Below are 22,032 nucleotides of genomic sequence, written 5' to 3' on the forward strand. Positions count from 1 at the left end.
GAATGCAACTGACCCAGGTTCATTCCGCAGACACCATATGGTGCCCCAATCACTGCCAGGACTGATCCCTGAATTTAGAGGCAGGATAACCCTGAACATTCCCAAGTGTGATACAAAACAAACAAACTAAAACAAACAAACAAATAAATAAGAAAGATGGGAAAGTTAGAAAAGAGCAAATAAGAGAAAATTTTGAGCATGAACCATGAAGGGTCAGAGGTAGCAGAATTAAAGTAACTTCAGGACTCTGAGAAGGGGTGGAGCACTTTAATGGTGGCAAAATGACACTATCCTTGTATCTCAAACATAAAAATATTAACCATGTTACCTCAATAATATTTTTACTTTTTAAATTTTTTATTTGTTTTTATTTTGGGTCACATTTGGCAGCATTCAGGAGTTACTCCTGGCTCTGCGCTTATAAATCGTTCATAACAAGCTCAGGGAACCACATGGATGCAGGAGAACAAACCTGGGAGCGTCCCAGTTCAACCACATGCAAGGCAAATGTACCACCACCATGCAATCGATCGCTCTGGCCCCGATAATAATTTTTTAATATTCAAAAGTGCCTAAGGAATGACAGCACATCTTATTTTTATTTAAACACCATGGGTATAAGGTTGTTTATAATAGTTTTTTTTTTAGATAGTTTGTTCATGATTGAGTTACAGTCATACAATGTGTAACAATCTTCATCAGTGTACATTTCTTGCCACTAATGTCAACAGTTTTCCTCTCACCTCACCCCTTAGTGCCCTATCCCTGCCACCCACCACCACTCCCATGTGTTTCTGGGGTAGGCATTCAAGCATTTTACTGTTCACTCTCTTCTCTCATATTTCTTATTTTTTACTGTGGTTTGCACTACTGTTAATGAGGGGTAACATGCATGTCACTTTACCCTCTTTCAGTACTCAGTTCTTATCCAAAGTGATAAGTTCCAACTATCACCTTCATAGTAGATCCTTCTCTACTCTAACTGCACTCTTCGCTCGTTGTGACAAGCTTCTTACCATGGACTAATCCTGCTAATCCTTATCTCTACTTTTTCTGGATATCATCCCGCAGTCTTTTATTTTCTTTATACCCCACAGATGAGTGAGATTATTTTATATCTATCCCTCTATCTGACTTTTCACTCAACTTAATTATCTCCATCTACATCCATGTATAAGCAAATTTCATGACTTCATTTTTCCTAATGGCATGACAGCACATTCTTGCTTAGAAAAAGAGAAAGAGATATTGGAGAGAGAAAAAAAAATTAGGAGAAATTTTTCAGAAAGAAAATGTTGGAGAGATGTTGTGATCACATTACAAACTGTCTTCTACATCAACTGCATAAACATTTTATTCTCTGAACATTGCTGAATTTTATGAAAAATATTTTTAGTGGCATTGAGAATTAAGTTGGTACTTAGGAAGAAAATTCTGGTGGCACTTTAGTTGATGATCCAAGTACAAAATGTGGTAACCATGAAGGGATTAGCAATTTGCTTCAGTAAGAGCTAGTACTTAAGATGACAATGTTGATGGAAAACGACTCACATAGAGCTTGAATACTGTTTAGAGATTGCCTAACCATGCATTGTAAAATATTGTAAAGACAATAAGAAATGAACAGCTAGAGTGATTTAGTTAAAACTCTAAACAAAAATAACAAACTGTTCATTTCCAAAGTGCACCAAAAGGAAATGACAGTGAGTTAAGGAAATGAAAGGTTGGGCTAGAGCAGGGAGGGCACTTGCCTTGCATGCAGCCAACCAGGATTGATCCCTAGCATCTTATATAGTCTCCTGAGTAAGCAAGGAATATGCCTTGAGCACTGCAGTATGTGCCTTCCCCAAATAAAAAACGTAAGAAAATGATAGATTGTCTATGGGATTAAGTAATTTCTGCATAGCTAAATCAGAGAGCGAGCTTACCTGTTCCAGAACTTCTTTGTAAGTAATCGTTGCTTTAGTATTTGTAACAGGACTGTCATAAATGATGGCAATCTTATCTCCATTCCCATTTTCAATGTGACGATCAATGGCATTGTAACAGATATTAAGCATTCCTTCAACAAACCTGAAAAATAGTCAGCAAGTGAAAAGTGAATGAGGTCCTGAAATAGATTGCTACCTGGATCTGACATGTCTAGCTTGCTCAAATTCCCATGAATGTCTCCCCAGTCATATTCGCAAAAGCAATATTGGCTGTAAGAAAGCTACTGAGGGGCCTGAGAGATAGCATGGAGGCAGGGAGTTTGCCCTGCATGAAGAAGGACGGTGACTTAAATACCTGCATCCCATATGGTCCCCTGAGCCTGCCAGGAATGATTTCTGAGCTTAGAGCCAAGAGTAACACCTGAGCGCTGCTGGGTGTGACCATAAAAACAAACAAAAAACCAACCAAACAAAAAAAACTACTGAAGATAGTACAAAAGCAACACTTTTTTTTTTTTTTTGGATTTTTTTGGGTCACACCCGGCGGTGCTCAGGGGTTACTCCTGGCTGTCTGCTCAGAAATAGCTCCTGGCAGGCACAGGGAACCATATGGAACACCGGGATTCGAACCAACCACCTTTGGTCCTGGATTGGCTGCTTGCAAGGCAAATGCCGCTGTTCTATCTCTCCGGACCCAGCACTTCTATTTTAATAAATATGAGTTTTTCGACTGAGCGAAAAGTTTCCAGACACCACAAAAAGACCTACAGGAGAGTAAAAGAGCATGTATGAAGCCTGTAGTTATTCCCATGATAGTATGCTTCAAGGGCAAAGAAACCTTGTACCTAAGCCAAGGGAATTCCCTTTCTAATCTCCCCAATATTTACTGTGCCTATGCAAAAAAAAAAAAAAGCAAATTTTTTTTTCTTTTTATTTTGGGCTCGTGATTATTGTTTGATTGTTGTCTGTATTGCAGTGGTGCTTTGTAGGGTTTTGTTGTTGTTGTTGATGTCTGCTTTTTTCTTGTTATTTTAGTTTTGTTTTGTTTTTTGTTTTCTTGTCTGTTCTTTTTTTTTGTATTTTTTGTCTTTTTGTTATGTTTTTCTTCCTTTTTCCCTTTTTGCTCTTAAATTGATCTGTATAACCCTCTAAATAGATTCCTTCCGTTCTTTTGTTTGTTTGTTTTTAGACTTTTTTCTTTCCCTCAAACAGAACCACATATTTGAATCATCTTGTTCTGCTTCATAAAATGAGAGGGAAAAATGGATGGTACCAAGACCAAATAGTTGTATGAACACTGAGTAGAAATAAAAAAAAAGTGATCAGATTAAACACTAAATCCAAAGCCAATGACAACAAAATCAATACCCAATCTACAACAAGTTAGACACAGAGGGGACCACTTATACTAATTGCCTGGGGTGGGGACAAAGAAAGGGGATAGGGGATGCAGGCTGGGAACAGGGGTGGAGGGAAGACAGCACTGGTGGTGGAAATGCCACGGATTCAATGCCACTATGTGCCTAAAATATTACTGTGAAAGATCTGTAATTCACTTTGGTCACAATAAAAATTAACAACAATAAAATAAATAAATAAATTGTGAAATAAAACACTTCATTGCACAAATGAATAATGTAAATCAATAATAAATCTGAGGAATTTTTAATTATACCACACAAAAGACTACCCTATAAACCTATAAGTCTTAGACCAATGTCAACTCAAGTAGTAGATGTCTATATTCCTTTTGTTGGGGGACTACCCCCTACAGTGTTTAGAGAATACTCCTGGCTCTGTATTCAGGAGTCATTATTGGTAGGACACAAGGGACCCTATTCAGTGCCTGGAATAAAACCCAGGTTGGTCATATGTAAAGCAAATGTTCTAAACTCTTTATACTCTGACTTCTAAAAATGTTAAAGCATTGTTTTCACTCCTTCTAGAGTTAGTTTAGTTTCCATTCAAGGAACTTAAAAAACTTCATGAAGATGCCAAAAATTCAATAACAATAAATATCAAAAATATTTTGATGAATTAGTGAGCAAGATATACCAGTCAATAGGAAATACCAGCATCATCAACATAATAATTGATATTTTGGAGAAATTTAACATATTAAATTTAGTTGCATAGAGGGCCAAAGAGATAATGCAGTGGCTAGAGCATTTGCCTTGCATACAACCAACCTGGGTCTGATCCTTGGCATACCACATGGCCCCAACACACATCAGGATGAACTCTGATCATCTTTGGATGTTGCTCAAAACAAAAAGTTATTGAAATAACATTTTATTATATTATATGTTTCAGATGTGAATACCTGAAATAGATTTCTCTATATGTTCTTTTGCATACACAACAAAATCTAATTCTATCTCTTATTGCATATGATTCCTTTTAAGCAATTTACTCATCTGTAGTAACCCTTTTATTTTGTTAACCACAATTTTGGTCTTATGGTCTAATGACTTACTGTTATTTTATTGTTATTGTGTTACATTTCACTACGTAAAATTATATGGCCTATGTGTTTGACTAATTTCACTAAACCTAATATGTTTTACATCCCCCCAAAAATAAATATGTGTTTTTCACATGCACTACCAAAATATTTCTCACTCTTCAAAAATGACAGCTTTGTGTAAGTTATTTTTTGGGAGGGGGGCTCACACCCGGCAGCACTCAGGAGTTACTCCTGGCAGGCTCGGGGACCATATGGGATGCCGGTATTCAAACCACCATCCTTCTGCATTCAGGGCAAACTCCCTACCTACATGCTATCTCTCTGGCCCCAGCTTTGTGTAGTTTATTACTTACAATGAAATTTGAGTACAAATAGTCACTTTATATGTTTGGAAAAATTTGCCCAGAAGAACATTCGACTGAGTTGATAAATACTAAATATATGTCTGGAATTTGAGCGATATAAAGTCCTTCTGCATGCAAGGCAAATGTCCCACCTCCATGCTATCTCTCTGGCCCCAGCTTTGTGTAGTTTATTACTTACAATGAAATTTGGCAGTTGAATGTCTGACATTCATCCTACTCTCTAGTATCATGCAAAACCCACAGGAGGACATTTATCTTGCTTTTTTTTTCTTTCAATTTTTGGGATATGCAAGCTATCAGAGCCTACTCCTGGATCTGAGCTCAAAGTCATTCCTGGCGGTACTTGGGGGACGATATGGGGTGCTTGAAATCAAACCTGTGATGGCCATGTGCAAGACAAAGGCCACTCACAGAATAGGAAAAACTATTCATCCAATACCCATCAGATAAAGGGCAAATATCTAAGATATACAAGATACTGACAAAACTGAACAAGAAAACAAATCTAACCCCAATTAAAAAATGGGGAGTAGAAATAAACAATTACTCAAAGAATGACCAAATACAAATGACCAAAAGGCATATGAAAAGTGCTACACATCACCAATCATCAGGGAGATGCAAATCAAAACAACAATGATGTACCATTTCATGCCACAGAGACTGGCACACATCACAAAGAATAAGAACAGTCAGTGCTGGAGGGATTTGGAAAGAAAGGAACTCTCATTCACTTCTACTGGGAATTCTTTTTTTGTTCAGCCTTTATTGGAAATTGAGCTTTCATATAATACAGCTCTACCACTCCAAGGGATATACCCTAGGAACACAAAATCACACACATACACACAGAAATATTCCTTCTGCACACCTATATTCATTGCAATGCTATTTGAAATAGCCAGAATCTGGAAATGATCCAGATGCCTAAGAACAGGTTAGGGGCTGAAGAAACTGTTATATGTACATAATGGAATAGTATGCAGCCATCAGGAGAAATTAAGTCATGAAATTTTCCTATACATGGATGGACATGGAAATTATTATGCTAAGTGATTTAAGTTAGAGGGTGTGAGATAGACACAGAATAGTTTCAATCATCTATGGGATTTAAGAAAAATAAAAGACTGGGACCAGAGCAATGGCACAAGTGGTAAGCCTTGCTCATGCTAGCCTAAAACAAACTGTCATTCAACCCCCCAGCATCCCATATGGTCCACCTAAGCCTGGAGCGATTTCTGAGTGCACAGCCAGGAGTAACCTCCAAGGTTACCGGGTATAAGACATTATTATGTCTTGCTACATGAACTCAATATTGCAATGCTTGTATAATATTTCAGACTTGACTCAGTATTTTCATCAGGATCAATATAAAAAGGATATTAACAGGAAAAATACAATGGGGCATGAAGGTAAATTAGCCAAAGAATTTGGTCGGCTCATCAAAACCATGGGAAATGGATTTCATAGATATATTAACACTGAAAGCTTCAAAGTAACAATTGGTTTACTTAATGACCAGTTTGCTGGACACAATCAGCAGGATCCACATGAACTACTGATGTTTCTAATAGAGTGACTACATCAGGATTTGCTTAATGTAAATCTAATGACAGATAAAACTATACATTTTATGTAAAATGAAAATTATGAACAATTTAGTCCAGAACACCAAAAGGCTCACAAATCTATTATTTATGATCTCTTTCAAGGACAATTCAAATATATACTACAGTGTCTCACATGCCACCAAAAGTCTGAGGTTTATGAGACATTTGTTCATTTGTCTCTGGCTGTCACATCTACAGATAAATGTACATTACAGGAATGCCTATCTGAATTTTTTAAAGAAGAAGATTTAAGGGATGACAACAAAGTTCAGTGCAACAACTGCAACACTAGAAGGTATTTTTCAAAGAAAACATATTTATGGAAACTGCCACCAGTACTAATAATACACTTGAAACGTTTTGCTTTTGATGGCAACCAAATAAAAAAAATTGCACACATATGTGGATTTTCCTATAGAAGACCTCAATTTAGTAGAATTCACTTCAGAGAATAAAAGCAAGATTAAGAAATAAAACTTATCATCAGTGTCAAACCATTATAATAAAGTTCACTATGGACACTATGATTCATACTGTAAAATTGTTGCAAGACAACATTGGATCAATTTCAATGACAAGAAGATCAAAAAAGTCCCTAATATATTGGTGAAATACACAGCAACATACATCCTGTTTTATACTTCTTAGAGATCTACAATGAACACCAGATAATCATTCCACTTCCTTATCGGTTGCTATTAATGCTCTATAATTCTTTCCACAGGTATGATCAATGACTAGGATTGACAATGATTGAACCCCAATGTGTTCCCTTGTATGGTGGATTTATGTCTTAATTTCATTATTGCTCTAGGTCACAGTTAATCATGAAATCTTACAACTTAATTTACTCAAGGTTCACCTGAAAGAAAAATTTCTCATTATATTAATGTTGTTTTTCTTTTTAGGTATACTCATTTAACGACTTTCACTCTTTTTATTCTAACATTATTGCTTTATTTCCCTCAATTTAGGTTTTAATATTGAGATGAATTCATAATGCTGACATAATGATACTTTTTAGGTGGACTTTCTTCACAGTGCTTCTCGTCTATTATTGACTATCATAGAGTTACTGTTATACAATAACTTTGTATATATACTGTTGTACACTTATAGGAGTTTTCCATGTTTGTATTATGCATGAAATTCTCTTTCAGATCTGCTCTGCTCTGCCATTAAAAAAACTTTTTTTTTAATTTGAAATGATTCATCTGTGGGCCCATAGAGATAGCACAGCGGTGTTTGCCCTGCAAACAGCAGATCCAGGACCAAAGGTGGTTGGTTCAAATCCCAGTGTCCCATATGGTCCCCCGTGCCTGCCAGGAGCTATTTCTGAGCAGACAGCCAGGAGTAACCCCTGAGCAACGTCGGGTGTGGCCCAAAAAAAAAAAAAAAAAAAAAGAAATGATTTATCTGAACAGTTTACCAGCTATTACATTTTAAAGCGCTTTTAGTTGATTCAGCTGAATTTTTTTCTTTTGCTCTATTTTGGGTCCTTTCCAACAAATATTTTTTGGTATGAATGAGTGTTATGGCCATATTTTTTGTAAAGTCTGTATGTGTATGTCTTGTTCTGTGTCTGCCTGTTTTGCATATTTTGTATATAGTTCCTTTTTTCCTAACTTTATTTTCCCCAATTTAGTCTTCCTTATCCTTCCCTTTCTTCCTAGTCCTTAATTTGCACATGTTAATTTTCAGGATTTCCTTCACATGTGCAAATCACAGAGACAATAAAGATGAGGGCTGGCTTGACCAGCCTATGGTCTGAAACATAACAGAAATAGTGGTGAGTGCAGTTAGAGAAATAACTACACTAACAATCATGACAATGGTAATGAGGGAGATAATGCCTGTCTTGAATACAGGCGGGGGCAGGGGAGAAGGGATATGGAGGGCACTGGTCATGGGAATGCTGCCCTGGTAAAGGGGGGTGTTCTCTTCTTTAATTGAAATCCAACCACAAATATGCTTATAAACATAGTGCTTAAGTAAATATATTATGATAAGTCAAAAAATTAGTTCCTTACCCACTGTACTATCTCTCCAGTTCACAAATTAAAGGGCTTTTCTTCCCTTCAATATATCATTATTTGATGTAATGGGCACTTTCTAGTTGTACCTTAGACATTGTGGGTATTTTATCATAAAAATAGAGTGCATTTGTTCTTTTTTGTTTTTGTTTTTATACTATACAGCTTGATGCACAGATAACACAGACATGTAGATGTATGCAGAGGTATAAGCATAGGTACATACAAATAAAAACAAACATAAAACCTAGTCTGATAAAGGCATAAATTAAATACAAATTTGAAGGAAAAAGATTTGCAACTACAAGAGCCAAATCGTTCCTACAACTTAACAACACAGCATGCTACTTAGAGGAGGATGATAACAGCTAGTAAGAAAATTTATGTAAAACATTACTAACAATCATGAAAATGAACCTTAAAGCAATAAGCAGATGCCATTTTCTCCACTAAATTTCTAAAATTATAATACATGTGTTAGTTAAAGAAATCCAGGTCAGTATAATTCTCACTCCTGTATCTACTACAACTTCAGCTGCCATTATTCTAAACACATGAAAGGCTGTACATTCCTTCTCATCCAAAATCAGACATGACCTTGTATTTTGCTGTGACTCATATATAATATCCAAAGTAATTTAGAAGTTCTTCAATGTACTTACCACCTTTTCTCATCACAAAGATGATCACAAAGTTAAGTTATTTTCAAATGCTGACTACACTATGAACCGATATTGTTGAATGTAAATGGATGAGTAGAGCAAATTTTTCAGATACTTCAACATAAATGAAGCTATGGGAGAGATATAATCAGTAAACCACGGAGATTTGATAGTTGTTTCTCTTTATAGCATATTCCATTCTACCCTCATATATATTAAAGTTTTAATCTAAATCCATTTTGGCATATTAAAACAAGTTCTTAAAATTTAAGGGGTATTAGTTAAATAAGAGGATGCAGACTCTATTCAGGGGCAAATGAGATGGGAAAACAACTCAACTTGTTTAATCTTAGTTACTGCAATATTATCAGCATTTTCTCTATGTACTTGGTTATGTACTCTCTCTACCTTTGGAGAAACCCTTGTTTTCTCTCTTGAGTACCTTACCCTCTCCCTATCTTATCTCTCTCCTCTTTCAGTACCTTCCAATAAAACCTTTTTTACCTTCGCAAAAAATTAAAATTAAATTAAAAATTAAATTAAATTAAAGGGGTTCTACAAAAAAACAATAAACCTTGTAGAAGAAAACTTCTCTTTTCCTAGGAGTTTGATCTTAGATCTACGTTGGACATATATAGCCTTTCACCAGATCTCATTTTTAAGTTTACTTGTATTTGTATGTACCTATGTTTATACCTCTGCATTCATACACACATATCTGCATATCTATGTAATCTGTGCATCAAGTTGTGTGGTCTAAAAAACAAAAACAAAGAGAAAAAATAAACTATATTCATGATAAAATACCCACAACGTCCAAGATATAACTAGAAAGTGCTCATTATTTATATCAAAAAATGAAAAGTAAAATACAATTATGGGAATAAAACATACTCTATCCTTGTTGTGTTAATTTTTAAATAATAAATGAAAACTGAATCTTGTTGAAATATATTTTCTGCATATTTACTTTTGTTAATATGGTACATGATACTAAATGGCTTGTAAGCACTGAACCATCCTTGGAATAAATGTCAGTTATTAAAGTTGGACCTTGGCACTATTAGAGCTAATATAATGCAATTTGGGAGGGTTCTTCCATAAAGAATCTGTTGTCATCTCCAAATTATAAGCTTACAAACAAAGATAGCAAGTTTGTGCTATCTTTGCCAAACCCTGATTATAGAGTCCTTTTAAATTTTCCCAGGGAAAATAGAAGAGATAAAGTTATAAAAAGCTTTGACCTCTATCTCCATTAAACTTTCCTTTGTATAAGAGATTAAAAGTGGGCCCAGAGAGATAGCACAGCTGCGTTTGCCTTGCAGGCAGCCGATCCAGAACCTAAGGTGGTTGGTTCGAATTCCCATATGGTCTCCCGTGCCTGCCAGGAGCTATTTCTGAGCAGATAGCCAGGAGCAATCTCTGAGCACTGCCAGATGTGGCCCCAAAACAAAAACAAACAAACAAACAAAAGCAGAATTTCCTGCTTGATAACCACGCATCGGAATGTTCATTTCATCACAATTCCAGGGGCAAGAAAAACAAGCCTTAGGTCATTTTCCGAAAGTTAAAATAAACTCAAGACAGCCCCATAATTACATTTATGCTGAGTATATAATATTTGTACTTAATATTTTATTTGAAAATTCTGACAAATAACAAACTTCAATATTAATTAGCAGTAAGGATTATCTCCTTAAGAGCTTTTCTTTCCAAAAAATATCACAAAAATTTGCTGGTGAGTTTGACCTGTGCTACCATGGAGGAGGAAAATATTATACTTTAATTATACAATATTATATGGGGACTATGTTTTCCGATCATAAATTACAATTTTAAATTTATTAATGTTGTATTTACTATAACAGGAAGTAAAGTGGGAAAATTTTCCTAATAGATATAAGCTTAGTATAACAAAAGGACAGAAGATAAAAAACATTTATTCTCATAAGGAAATATGGTAATGTGGAGTGGATAATCTAATAAATTAATGTAACAGATAAAGATGTGGGAATTATGTCACAAGACTGGAGTTCAAGTCTCAAACATAATTATAAAATGAAGACTGTAATAAATAAACCTGCCTAAACCCACCTTCTCTCCACTATAAAAATCAGATAAAATAAATATAAAACAGAGTACCAGTACTAGAACATTATCATAAAGTAATTTTTTAATCCTCACAACAACCCAGTGTACACTAACATGATCTGCACTTTATAGATGATATTTAAGTCCACACTGCTGAGTCATGTGTTGAAATAAGAAATTCGAGATTCCAAAATTGTTTTGCAATACTGAGTTACTGAAGCTCTCCCTAACACTAGGAACACAAGCACAATATTAGCATATACTACCATACTACCCATTGTCTCCTATCACTACCCTGTCCAGAGATTATTTGTGTTATACATATTCACAAATATGAAAAGTAGCTTTTATTTTGAATCTTCAAGGTGGGGCAGGGACCTCTCCTGGTTGTGCTCAGAATTTACCCCTGACTCAGCTGCACTCAGAGATTGTTCTCAACTGGGCTTGGGAAGCCATTTGCAATGCCAGTGATTGAATCCAGGTCAGTTCCATGCCAGGCCAGTGTATTACCAGATGTACTACAGATCTGACATCAGAAAGTAGCTTTTTAAAATACATGATACCAGAGTTGGCAAAACACAATGGCTAGGAAATGCTACAAATCTGAAGAATGATAGGGCCAACTAAGATGGAAAGAAAGGAGGAATGTTAAGAATATAGAATAGTAACAAGGAAATTGTTAGCACTAAACATGAAGAGGATGTAAAAAATGTGTATCAAAGAAATCAAGGTTGCAGAGGAATATTTGAAATATGGTCATGTGACAAACCTGTTCCACTTCTATAAATAACGTTTTGTTGACACTGAGCCACAATTTTATAAACGTTCACTCTGGTGGCATTTGCTAAATGACAGTAAGTAGAACTGAATGGTTGCAAGGTAACCTCTGTTACCTGAAAAGCCAAAAATCATGAGTCAGGGAAAGGGTTTAAGAGTTTAGAGTATATGTTATATATACAAGTACACTAGGTTTATCCCTGGCACTATAATGTCTCCAACCCCCACTGGGAGTGACCTCTAAGCACCATGTCAAGAGTAACTGCTGAGTACAACCAGCCTGGCCACCCCAAATATATACTAGTTGGTCTTTTAAAGAAAATGTGGCCATTCCTCAAGCGAGAGCAGGCTTTCCAAAAAAGAAAGTTCTGTGCAGAGCAAAGTTCTTTATCACCATTGCTCAAAAGAGTTTTTGCTCGCCATGGTGGCTGACTAACTTAAATGTGAGTGAAGTAAAATTACATCACATTAAAATTTGCTTCATCCTTCATTACTAAACCTTTCTCAAATGCTTAGTAATCACACCTGATTAATGTGACTGTGGAATTAAATTTTAAATAGCATTAATTCTAATTAAATCAAACAAACTTAAAACGTGGTTACTGCCAACCATATCAGAAAGAAAGCTGATGGTTCCAAGCTTCAGATCATAGAGATCAAATAAGGTAAGCAAATAAATTAAGCAAAAAATTCAGTATTGGGGAGAGCAGTGTAAATAGATAGGAGGGTTGAGATCTCTTTGCAGCAGAAGAAAGAAACTCCAGAGAGAAGAATTCAGGATATTTAACACCTGGTTGAGAAAATAGGCCAGAAATAGGATGGTCTAATCTCCCTTTTACTTGTGCAAATCTTTACTTTATTGTTCTTTAACAGAGATGGCTGAAAGGTAAAAAAAGCTGAGGAGAAAAGTATTATAAAATGCATGTAAACATTGTCTGTTTTCTAGAAGTAAAAGCAGATGGGCCAATAATAAAAATAAAGCAGCATTCAGATTTTATTTTGGAAGTACAAGTACATTAATGTTTTTGAACAAAAGACAGGCTTGGAGTGATAGCAAACATCAGCTTATAAACAAACCAACAAACATGCAAGCTTATCTTTACAGCACTGAAGGCCACTTCTGGAAGGGGTGTCTATGTGAGGAGAGGGAAGCTCTGATGAACAAGATACTAAACAGATTTGAGAAAATATGTGATTAGGTTAGCTCTCCTGGCTACCCTGGAAGATGTAGTAAACAATAAAAGCATGAAGAAAAGGGTGCTATTAGAAAGAAACCAAACTAAAAGAAATATGGAAGGAAAAGGAACAAAAGCATGAAGTGACTGAAGCATAATATATGTATTATATGTTTAAAATTGTAGCTAAGTGCCAATAAAATACAGGAAGATCAGAAACAATACCAACAACAAAAATGTCTCTAATTTGGAAGTAGTGTTGGGTTCTATATTCATAAACAATGTACCAGGGTCTGGATGCAGCCTTTTATTTACACCAACTCTGTGCATTTATACACTATGTAAGAATAAAACCAATATTATTCTGATTTTAGAGACAAAAAGAAGAAATCAAGACACTAGATTAAAACATTACCATATGGTAGACTGGAGCACAAAACTTTTAAACTCCAAGAAAACAGAATTACTTTTCAATTCTTTTACTTGTCTGTATGTCTAAGGCAATCACTTCCGGTTTTGTTTCTTCTGTTCGTGTGTGGTTTGGCAGCCACACCTAGTGGTACCCAAGGTTTACTCATGGTTCTTTCCTCAAGGATCATACCTGATGTGTATTCAGGGGTTGCTGGTAATGGATTGTGTGCAACACCCCTACTGATATAGTTTTTGTACCTTCGTTCTGAACTGTACCTTGTGGGCAGAGAAATGCTCAATAATTACTTCTAATTCCTGTAAATGTGAATAAATGTGAATTGAAATAGTCCTCTTCTGACACATTAATACGAGGAAGGCAAAGACACTCATGAGATAAACTCAGGAAAAACAACGATCAGTTCAATAGGCAAATATTGCACATGGAGACAGTATTCAATGTTTTTAAGAGGGCATCACATTGCGTTTATCACACAGTAACATCCCAACTAAATTACAGACACTTGGCGTTGGACTCTATCAACTAGCTATGCCAGGAAATTCTCCAAATTGGATAATTGCTTACTTGAGGCAGCATAATCAGTTTGTGTTAATTGAATCACTGAGGAGACTGTTTTTGTAAAATGACTTGGAAAACACATCTCTCCATAGGACAGTCATATATAAGGAACTACCCAAAACTAGAGGCATTACATAGCTTTAGCAATCCTTTATCCATTTGTGTGTGTTTGTACACACATTAAAAACCACCCACTTGTCTAACAATAGACTGTCCCATCTCAACAAGCAAGAGCAGCTTAGTCGGGCACTCTTGCCAAGTCTTCTCTGATGAGAGTTGAGTGAATTGCCCATAGTGAGAAATGCTGCCAAAAGGAAGAACAGAAAGTCTTTCAAGAAATCAATACCTGTTATCTGAACCACAGTCTTTACCAGTAAAGAAAGCAGCATAAATGAATGATCTTAAGAGATCCTTGGGTTAGGTTTTGACTCATGCTTCATAGTTAAATTCAAAACAGAAAGTGAGAGGACCATTTGATCTTGTTGGTTTTATTTTTATTCTAGAGGAAATCTAAGGTAAAGAATTAAAGCAGGAAGAAAAAAGATTTGAATTACAATAAAACAAGAAAAGATAAATTATAATACAATTAATATTAAATATCAAATGTACAAAGGAAGAGATGTAAAACTGTAAAAGAATATATTAAAATTCAAATATAATCCTAGGTAAACATAGATTTAAAGGAAACTTCTCTAGTTTACCCTTTCCAAAAGAGTAATTATTAGGAGTCTTTAGAACAATAATCTTCCATCAATCACTCAAAAATATTCATGACGATATGCAAAATCTCAAGCCAAGCAAATCCCTAGAAATCTAGACTTAACAGATCAACCAGGGTCTCCATAGGAGCACCAGGGCAGGTAATCTCTAAACCCCAGATGTATGCAGAGAACCAGGAGGGTAGAAATTGGGAAATAATCCCCTGCAAAGTCAACCAGTATTTGTTGGTACTAACAAAGCTGCCTGGGGCCAAAAGGGATAGTACAATGGATAGGGCATTTGCCTTGAACACAGCTAATCTCGGTTCAATCTCTGGGACCTCATATGGTCCCCTGAACCCATTAGAAATAGTCTATAAGCACAGAGTCAGTAGTAAGCCTTGAACACAGTCAACTGTGCCCCTCCCCCCCAAAAAATAAGAGAATATATCTCTTGGTCTTGAATTCAGATATAACAAGATAAAACTATGAAAAAAGATAAGTAAAGAATTTCTTTAACCACTCATCTGTTATTGGGTTTCTTGGTTTCCAGATTCTGGCTATTGAAAATAGCACTACATGAATATAGGTGTGTGGAAGGCATTTTTGTATTGTGTTTTTGTGTTCCTAATATATATCCCTAGGAGTGGTATAGCTGGATCATATACACAATGGAATATTATGCAGCCGTGAGGAAAAAATGAAGTCATGAAATTTATCTATACATGGATGGGCATGGAAACTATTATGCTGAGTGAAATAAGTCAGAGGGAGAGAGATAGACATAGAATAGTCTCACTTATCTGTGGAATTTTAAAAAAATAAAATACATTATTGTAATAACACCAGAAACAATAGAGATGATGGCAGGAAGGACGGGTCACAATTTGAAGCTTACCACAAAGAGTGGTGAGTGCAGTTAGAGAAACAACTACACTAACAACTATCATAATGGTAGTGAGTGAGAGGAATAGAATGCTTGTCTCAAATTTAAGCAGGGGTGGGAGTAAAGAAAGATAAGGGGCATTGGTGATGAGAAGATTGCACTGGTGAATGGGGGGTGTTCCTTTTTTATAACTGAAACCCAACTACAAACATGTTTATAATCATGGTTCTTAAATAAAGATATTATTTAAAAAATAGATAAAAGAAAAAGGAAAGAAAGAGTTGTGAGAAAATGAAGATTCTGGTAAGGATTATTATTGCTCTTGTTATTATTATCATAGCATTATAGTTTGTAACAGTTTAACACGCAGTCACACTCTTAAAAATATACATATATTCAATGAAATAATCTCTTAGAACCTAAAGGATTTTGATTTGAATAGAAGTAGTAATTCCATCAAATACATTCTTTGAAATAAGCAGATATTTAACATAAAAATGCTCCTTATTCAAGGTACTTTTGCTAACTATAAATATAAAAGTTCATCCACCTCAAAATTAATTGAATTAAGGTCAGAAAATATTATCAAATTAAATTACACTTAAAACAGCTCTTGTACTACTTAGGTGAATCAAGATGTGTCCAATAGACATAGGTAGAAAATTTTGAGCAGTTCATGCCCAACATGTAAAAGAGATAATAAAATAAGTTCTATTTGTTTCTAAGATTAAAGTCTTCAAAAGACTAAGACTAGCTTTTATGCCAAATAATGTAAATATTAAGATCTTTTGTTTGTTTTGGGTCACACCAAGCAGTGCTCAGAAGTACTGGCTCTACATTCAAGGATCTCTCTTAGTGGAGGTTAGGGAAATATAGAGGATTTTAGGGATAGAATCTACATAGCCCTTGTGGAAGGCAAGAGCCCTACCTGCTTATCACTGTAGCATCATTATAACTTGGAAATCTGCAATTCCTTAACTGTGGAAGAATCTATCAATGGATCCTCCACAGATCCTGGGTGCACCAAGTAGGTGAAGTGCTTTTAGTTCCACTATTTGTCTTTTGACTAGCTAAATGAAAGCCTATGCTGAGTATAAAAATATCCACTGTTACAAAAGAAGGCTGCTAACGAGTTCAAGTGGACCAAAGGTCATTAACTGACTCACAACAAAGTTTTGTCCCAGGAAAACCAGAATAACATATTCCCTGATGCCTTGATAGATTCAGGAATCCTTTGGGATTCTGGTATGTTTGCTTCAAGCTCTACCTACTTGTAGTTTTTGTAGGAAGTGGTGTTTAAGCTATGTGTTAAGAAAGTTGATATTTGCAAAACCTTTGCACTGATGGTTCACACAAATTACATACATGCTACTACCTGTGGAAGTAACAGAGGTCACAGAGATGATCCCATCTGTTATCAGCGGCTTGTTAAATTAAATTTAAATTAAATGTATCATTCAAAGTGAAGCTGGACAAAGAGTACAGCTGGTGCTTGCAGGTAGGGCACACCTGGGTATGATCCTCGGCATCCCATATGGTCCCGGAGCACAGGTGTGATTCCTGAGTGCCAAGCTCCAGGAGTTATCACTAAGTATGCTGCATGTGAACCCACACAAAACACCCCCCCCAAAAAATAACTATCTCTGAAAGTATAAGGACTAAATATAAATGGGTATTTATCAGTTTTACAAAAGAAGAAAAAGGGAAATAAAAGCATTTGTCAAGAAGAGATATGCAACCGTTTTTAAGAAAGCAGTAGAAAACATTGAAATACAGGTGGCAATAGAACAATAGAACAATAGAACAAAAAAAGTAGAACAAATAGAAATATAGGTGGCAAATGTGGAGAAGTAAACTTAAACCTTCAATTAAACATTGTTTTCTCTGATTTGTATTCTCTAGTTCTAATCATCACACCTAAATAGTCATAGAATAACCTAACAAAAAGTAAAAAATATTAGCTACAATTCATTACATAAATTTGGCTTTAGAGTATAACCCAACTCAATTGATATTTTGTTTATGAGTTTGTTTATGTGTTTTAGCCTCCACAGTTTAAAAAACATAATCACTTTATTTCCATGTTGGAAGAGTTTAAATGTATAATTTATTTATGAATTACGTAATCAAAGTGGAGGGACTGACTCAAAATAAGTGCTCAATAACTGCTATAGGGTGATTTGTGCTGTCATTATTATTATTATTATAACATTATCATCATTAAAAAACAATGCATCAGATTTAAAGGAAGCATGGTTTGACCATGAACTGTTACAGACTCATCAAATATTGCAAGTCTATTATGGCTCATCCCAAAACATTGGAAAAAAGCACTTAGCACTTTCAGATGGGTGGTACCCCAAAATTTGATAATATCTGTGAAAAAACACAAGTAAATACACAAAGCATTTCTTGTAATGAATTTCATGTCTTAATATTCATAAATGATAGCTGTATGCAATACGGTTCTTAAGAAACTCCTATATACATTCAACATATGGCAGTTTCTGCGGTCTGTTTATAGGCAGATGTACCTCCTTCATGCACATAAGTATCTAGGATAAAAATAAAAATTAATTAAAGAAAAACACTACATATTTATATAAAAAATAGTAAGTAAAGTCAACAACTTCCAGAAGATCATGCAAAAATATCCAAGTATTCTATTCTAGTGATGATTTGGAAGAAAGTTAGTAAAATATAAAATATCCATAATTAGGAGAATTAATTAGATTATTTATCAATATGTTCTCATAATAATAACATTCAAATACCCTGCAAACAATGAATAATGTGGTCATTATGGTTCTCCCTTAAGCCAGAAAACCAATAGAACATTTTCAAGGAAGGAATTAATAATGTTCAACAAACATATCTAATGTAAGTAACAATTAATATAAATTACTTTTTACTCCACACAGGAAACTATTATATGTCTAGGCCATTGATAATAATTTCTATATCTCCAATAAGGGGTGATCCAGTAGGCCCATCAGAAGAAATTTCTAAATTTTTCTGATGCAGAGAACTGGTAACCCTACAATAATCTATCAAAAGGCCCGTTGTGGAAGATTTACCCCTGTGTGGATAGTTGAGAAATTCCAAAGAGATATTTCTGAAATGTCGTGGTATTGACATTACATTTCCTTCACATTAGCCAGCCTAAATATTATTTCTGCCCTGTATTTACAGGCCAAAATATGGCCTCAAACCAATTCTTTTCCCAGAAAATTTTCAGTTCCAAATAAACCAGACAATTTTCTTCTCTCTGTTAGCCCTATTTACATCAAAAAGCCTGGTCAGGAACTTATCTTATTGAAACTCCTAGCCAGGTACAAAATTTACATTTCTTTGACCTGGGTCTCTTTTAACTCAAAGGCAACTTTTTCTCTGCTAGTCTGCAGAGCCTGTTATACAAGTTTTAACTCTCAAATAACAGCCAAGTAGTTTCCACTTTTTGATATGCTAACTTTCTCCCTTCTAACTCAGAGCTTCCCAAATAGATCCTTTTCACCTGAGCTGCTTAGGTAGTTAGATTGTTATGTATATCCAACAGGCCTGCTGTTAATGTCTCTATTTTTCTAAAACCCCTGTTGTTGTCAACTCAGAAATTCCTTTCATGCCTAAGACTGTCATTTTTTCCCTTAAATACTCCTAGCATGGAGATTAAATTTGTAACATGCTTGCCTGAATGTGTTTCCCACTACATTCAATGTGTGGTCTCATTTCTTCATATTATTTTGACACCTGGTTCGTGTTTTACCTACTTTCCTAAAGTAGAATTTATTAAAGTCCACAGGAGCTGCAGGATGGAAGCTGCCTACAGCAATTATACATACTCAAAATATTGCATGTAAGGAACATAAAATATATTCTTTTAATTTTTCACAATAATTGTTTATATATTTTCTGATTATTTGAAACGCAAATACAATTTTTTAATTATTTTTAATGGTTTCAGTACCAAGAGTTAAGAAAAATTACTGAAACAGAATCCATACAATGTAGTATTAGAGGTACAAAAGGTAATTTAATTTTTTTGCTTAGAGTCATTTGCGAAATAGTTAAAAATGCTGGTTTTATGTTCCTTCAGCTACTAATTATTTATCATCTTTTCTTACTAATTTTCATCGTAAATATCTATATTGGTCACATTTTACATAGATACATAGATACATAATTTTTTATTCTTCATCAACTAAACCTCTTCATTTATTTAATTGATCTATCATATTGAAAGATTTCTTGACAGATTATACCTAACAAGTATTGTGATTCTAACATTAAATCTACAAAGAAACTATTTTTATTGCCTGAGGCTTGCTCAGAGGTCATTGCTTTTCTCCCATTCACAGAAATTCATATTTTACACCAGTAAAATTATCATGGTTTTACCTAAAAGTCACTAATTAAGCTGAAAAGGGAAGTCAACAACTAGTTACACCACCCCCCACTTATACCTGCCTTTTTGTATCTAACCTGTCATCCCCACCCCTCTCTTTCCCTCCCTTCCACTCACCTTCCTATGGTATATAAGGATGAACAAAGAAAGCCACGTGGTCCTTTGCCTCTGTTCAGTTCTGAAAGAGCATTGGACCTTGGCTGGCCAGAATAAAGAACCCACTTGAGCTTTTGCCCGAGTGACTGTCTCTTCATTTCTCTGCATCGGAGCAGCATCTGGACTACTGAGCCTTACATTTTTGGTTAGCCAGCCAGGAGTCTATGATCTGTCCGGAGCACCTTAAGCCATGAAAGAATATGGTACACTGTACTGGACTAAAAGGATGCTTTCTTCTGCCTGTCCCTACATTCAGCCAGTCAATCTTTATTTGCTTTTGAGTGGAGTGATCCTGAGGCAGGAATTTCAGGCCAACTAACCTGGACCAGACTGCCCCAGGGGTTTAAGAACTCCCCTACCATCTTTGATGAGGCCCTGCACCAAAACTTAAGTCACTTCAGCAGTCAGCAACCCCAGATTACCTTGCTGCAGTATGTGGACAATCTTTTAATTGCAGGAAAAACTGAATCGGATTACAAGCAGGCCACCAATAACCTGCTAAAGAAACTTGCCCAGCTAGGGTATAGAACATCAGCCAAGAAGGCACAGCTGTGCCAGAGTGAGGTGACATTTCTGGGATACACACTACGAGAGGGAAAGCGATGGCTGACAGAGGCCAGAAGAAGGTCATGGCACAAATCCCAGTAACTACCACCCGCCAGCAGTTACGTGAGTTTCTGGGGACAGCAGGTTTCTGCCTCCTCTGGATCCCTGGTTTCCCCAGTCTGGCAGCCCCACTAAACCCCCTCATGAAAGGAGATGCCAAGTTTGAGTGGACCCATGAATGCCAGAAGGCGTTAGACTCTATCAAAACAGCTCTGCTCACAGCCCTGGCCCTGGCCCTCCCTGATGCTAGCAAGCCCTTTACCTTATATCTAGAAGAGAAAGGGGGGATGGCACGGGGAGTGCTGACTCAGACGCTGGTTCCATGGAAAAGGCCGGTTGCCTACCTATCAAAGAAACTAGACTCAGTGACCAGCGGTTATGGTACACAGATGGAAGTAGCTTCCTCCAGGATGGAAGAGGTGAGCTGAAGCTGTGGTGGTGAGTGACCATGACGTTATCTGGTCCCAGCGCCTAAAAGAGGGAACCTCTGCTCAGCGAACTGAGTTGATAGGCTTTACCAGGGCATTGGAAATGGCAGCGGGAAAAAGAGCAACCATCTACATGGATAGCAGGTACACTTTCAGGACTGCCCATGTCCATCGTGCTATCTACCAAAGGAGGGGACTCCTGACCTCCACGGGAAAAGAAATTAAAAACAAAAAAGAGATACTGCGATTTTTATCAGCTCTACTCCTACCCAAAGAACTGGCCATAGATCACTGTCCTGGTCATTGAATGGGCAAAGGGACCATCATGTCCGGAAACCAAAGAGCTGATGAAGTGGCAAAGGCAGAAGAATCCCACACGAAGGAGACCCCTATGCTTGCTGTTACTGAACCCGATAACCTCCCTCCAGTGTCAACTGTAGACTTCCTTCTTTCTGACCAACTACAAGAAGTCAATCAGCATCTGCAAACTCTTCACCAACTTACCCACCGAGGGGCCAGAAAAATGATGGAGCTAATTAGAAAATAGCTCTGGGCACCCAAACCAGAGAGGATAAAGGAAATGGCTGAAAAAATTGTAAAATCCTGCCGACTCTGTCAACTGGTAAATGCCTATCCTACCAAGATGGGGACCAGAAAGAGACTGAGAGGGGAGAGACCGGCCAACATTGGGAGATTGATTTCACTGAAATCAAGCCTGTCAAATATGGACTAAAGTATTTGCTAGTCTTTGCAGATA

General features: G+C 36.1%; 1 protein-coding gene across 1 annotated transcript in view; it reads right to left on the reverse strand.

The window, feature by feature from the left end:
• Positions 1-22,032, reverse strand: part of ACSS3 (acyl-CoA synthetase short chain family member 3) — a 238,668-nt gene that overhangs the window by 182,300 nt on the left and 34,336 nt on the right. Inside the window, exon 2 of the mRNA XM_049783383.1 lies at positions 1,929-2,073. Within this exon, the coding sequence (XP_049639340.1) occupies positions 1,929-2,073 (145 nt within the window). The remainder of the gene's footprint in view (positions 1-1,928; positions 2,074-22,032) is intronic.

The sequence above is a fragment of the Suncus etruscus genome, chromosome 11 (assembly GCF_024139225.1).
Source record: "Suncus etruscus isolate mSunEtr1 chromosome 11, mSunEtr1.pri.cur, whole genome shotgun sequence".
Taxonomy (NCBI): domain Eukaryota; kingdom Metazoa; phylum Chordata; class Mammalia; order Eulipotyphla; family Soricidae; genus Suncus; species Suncus etruscus.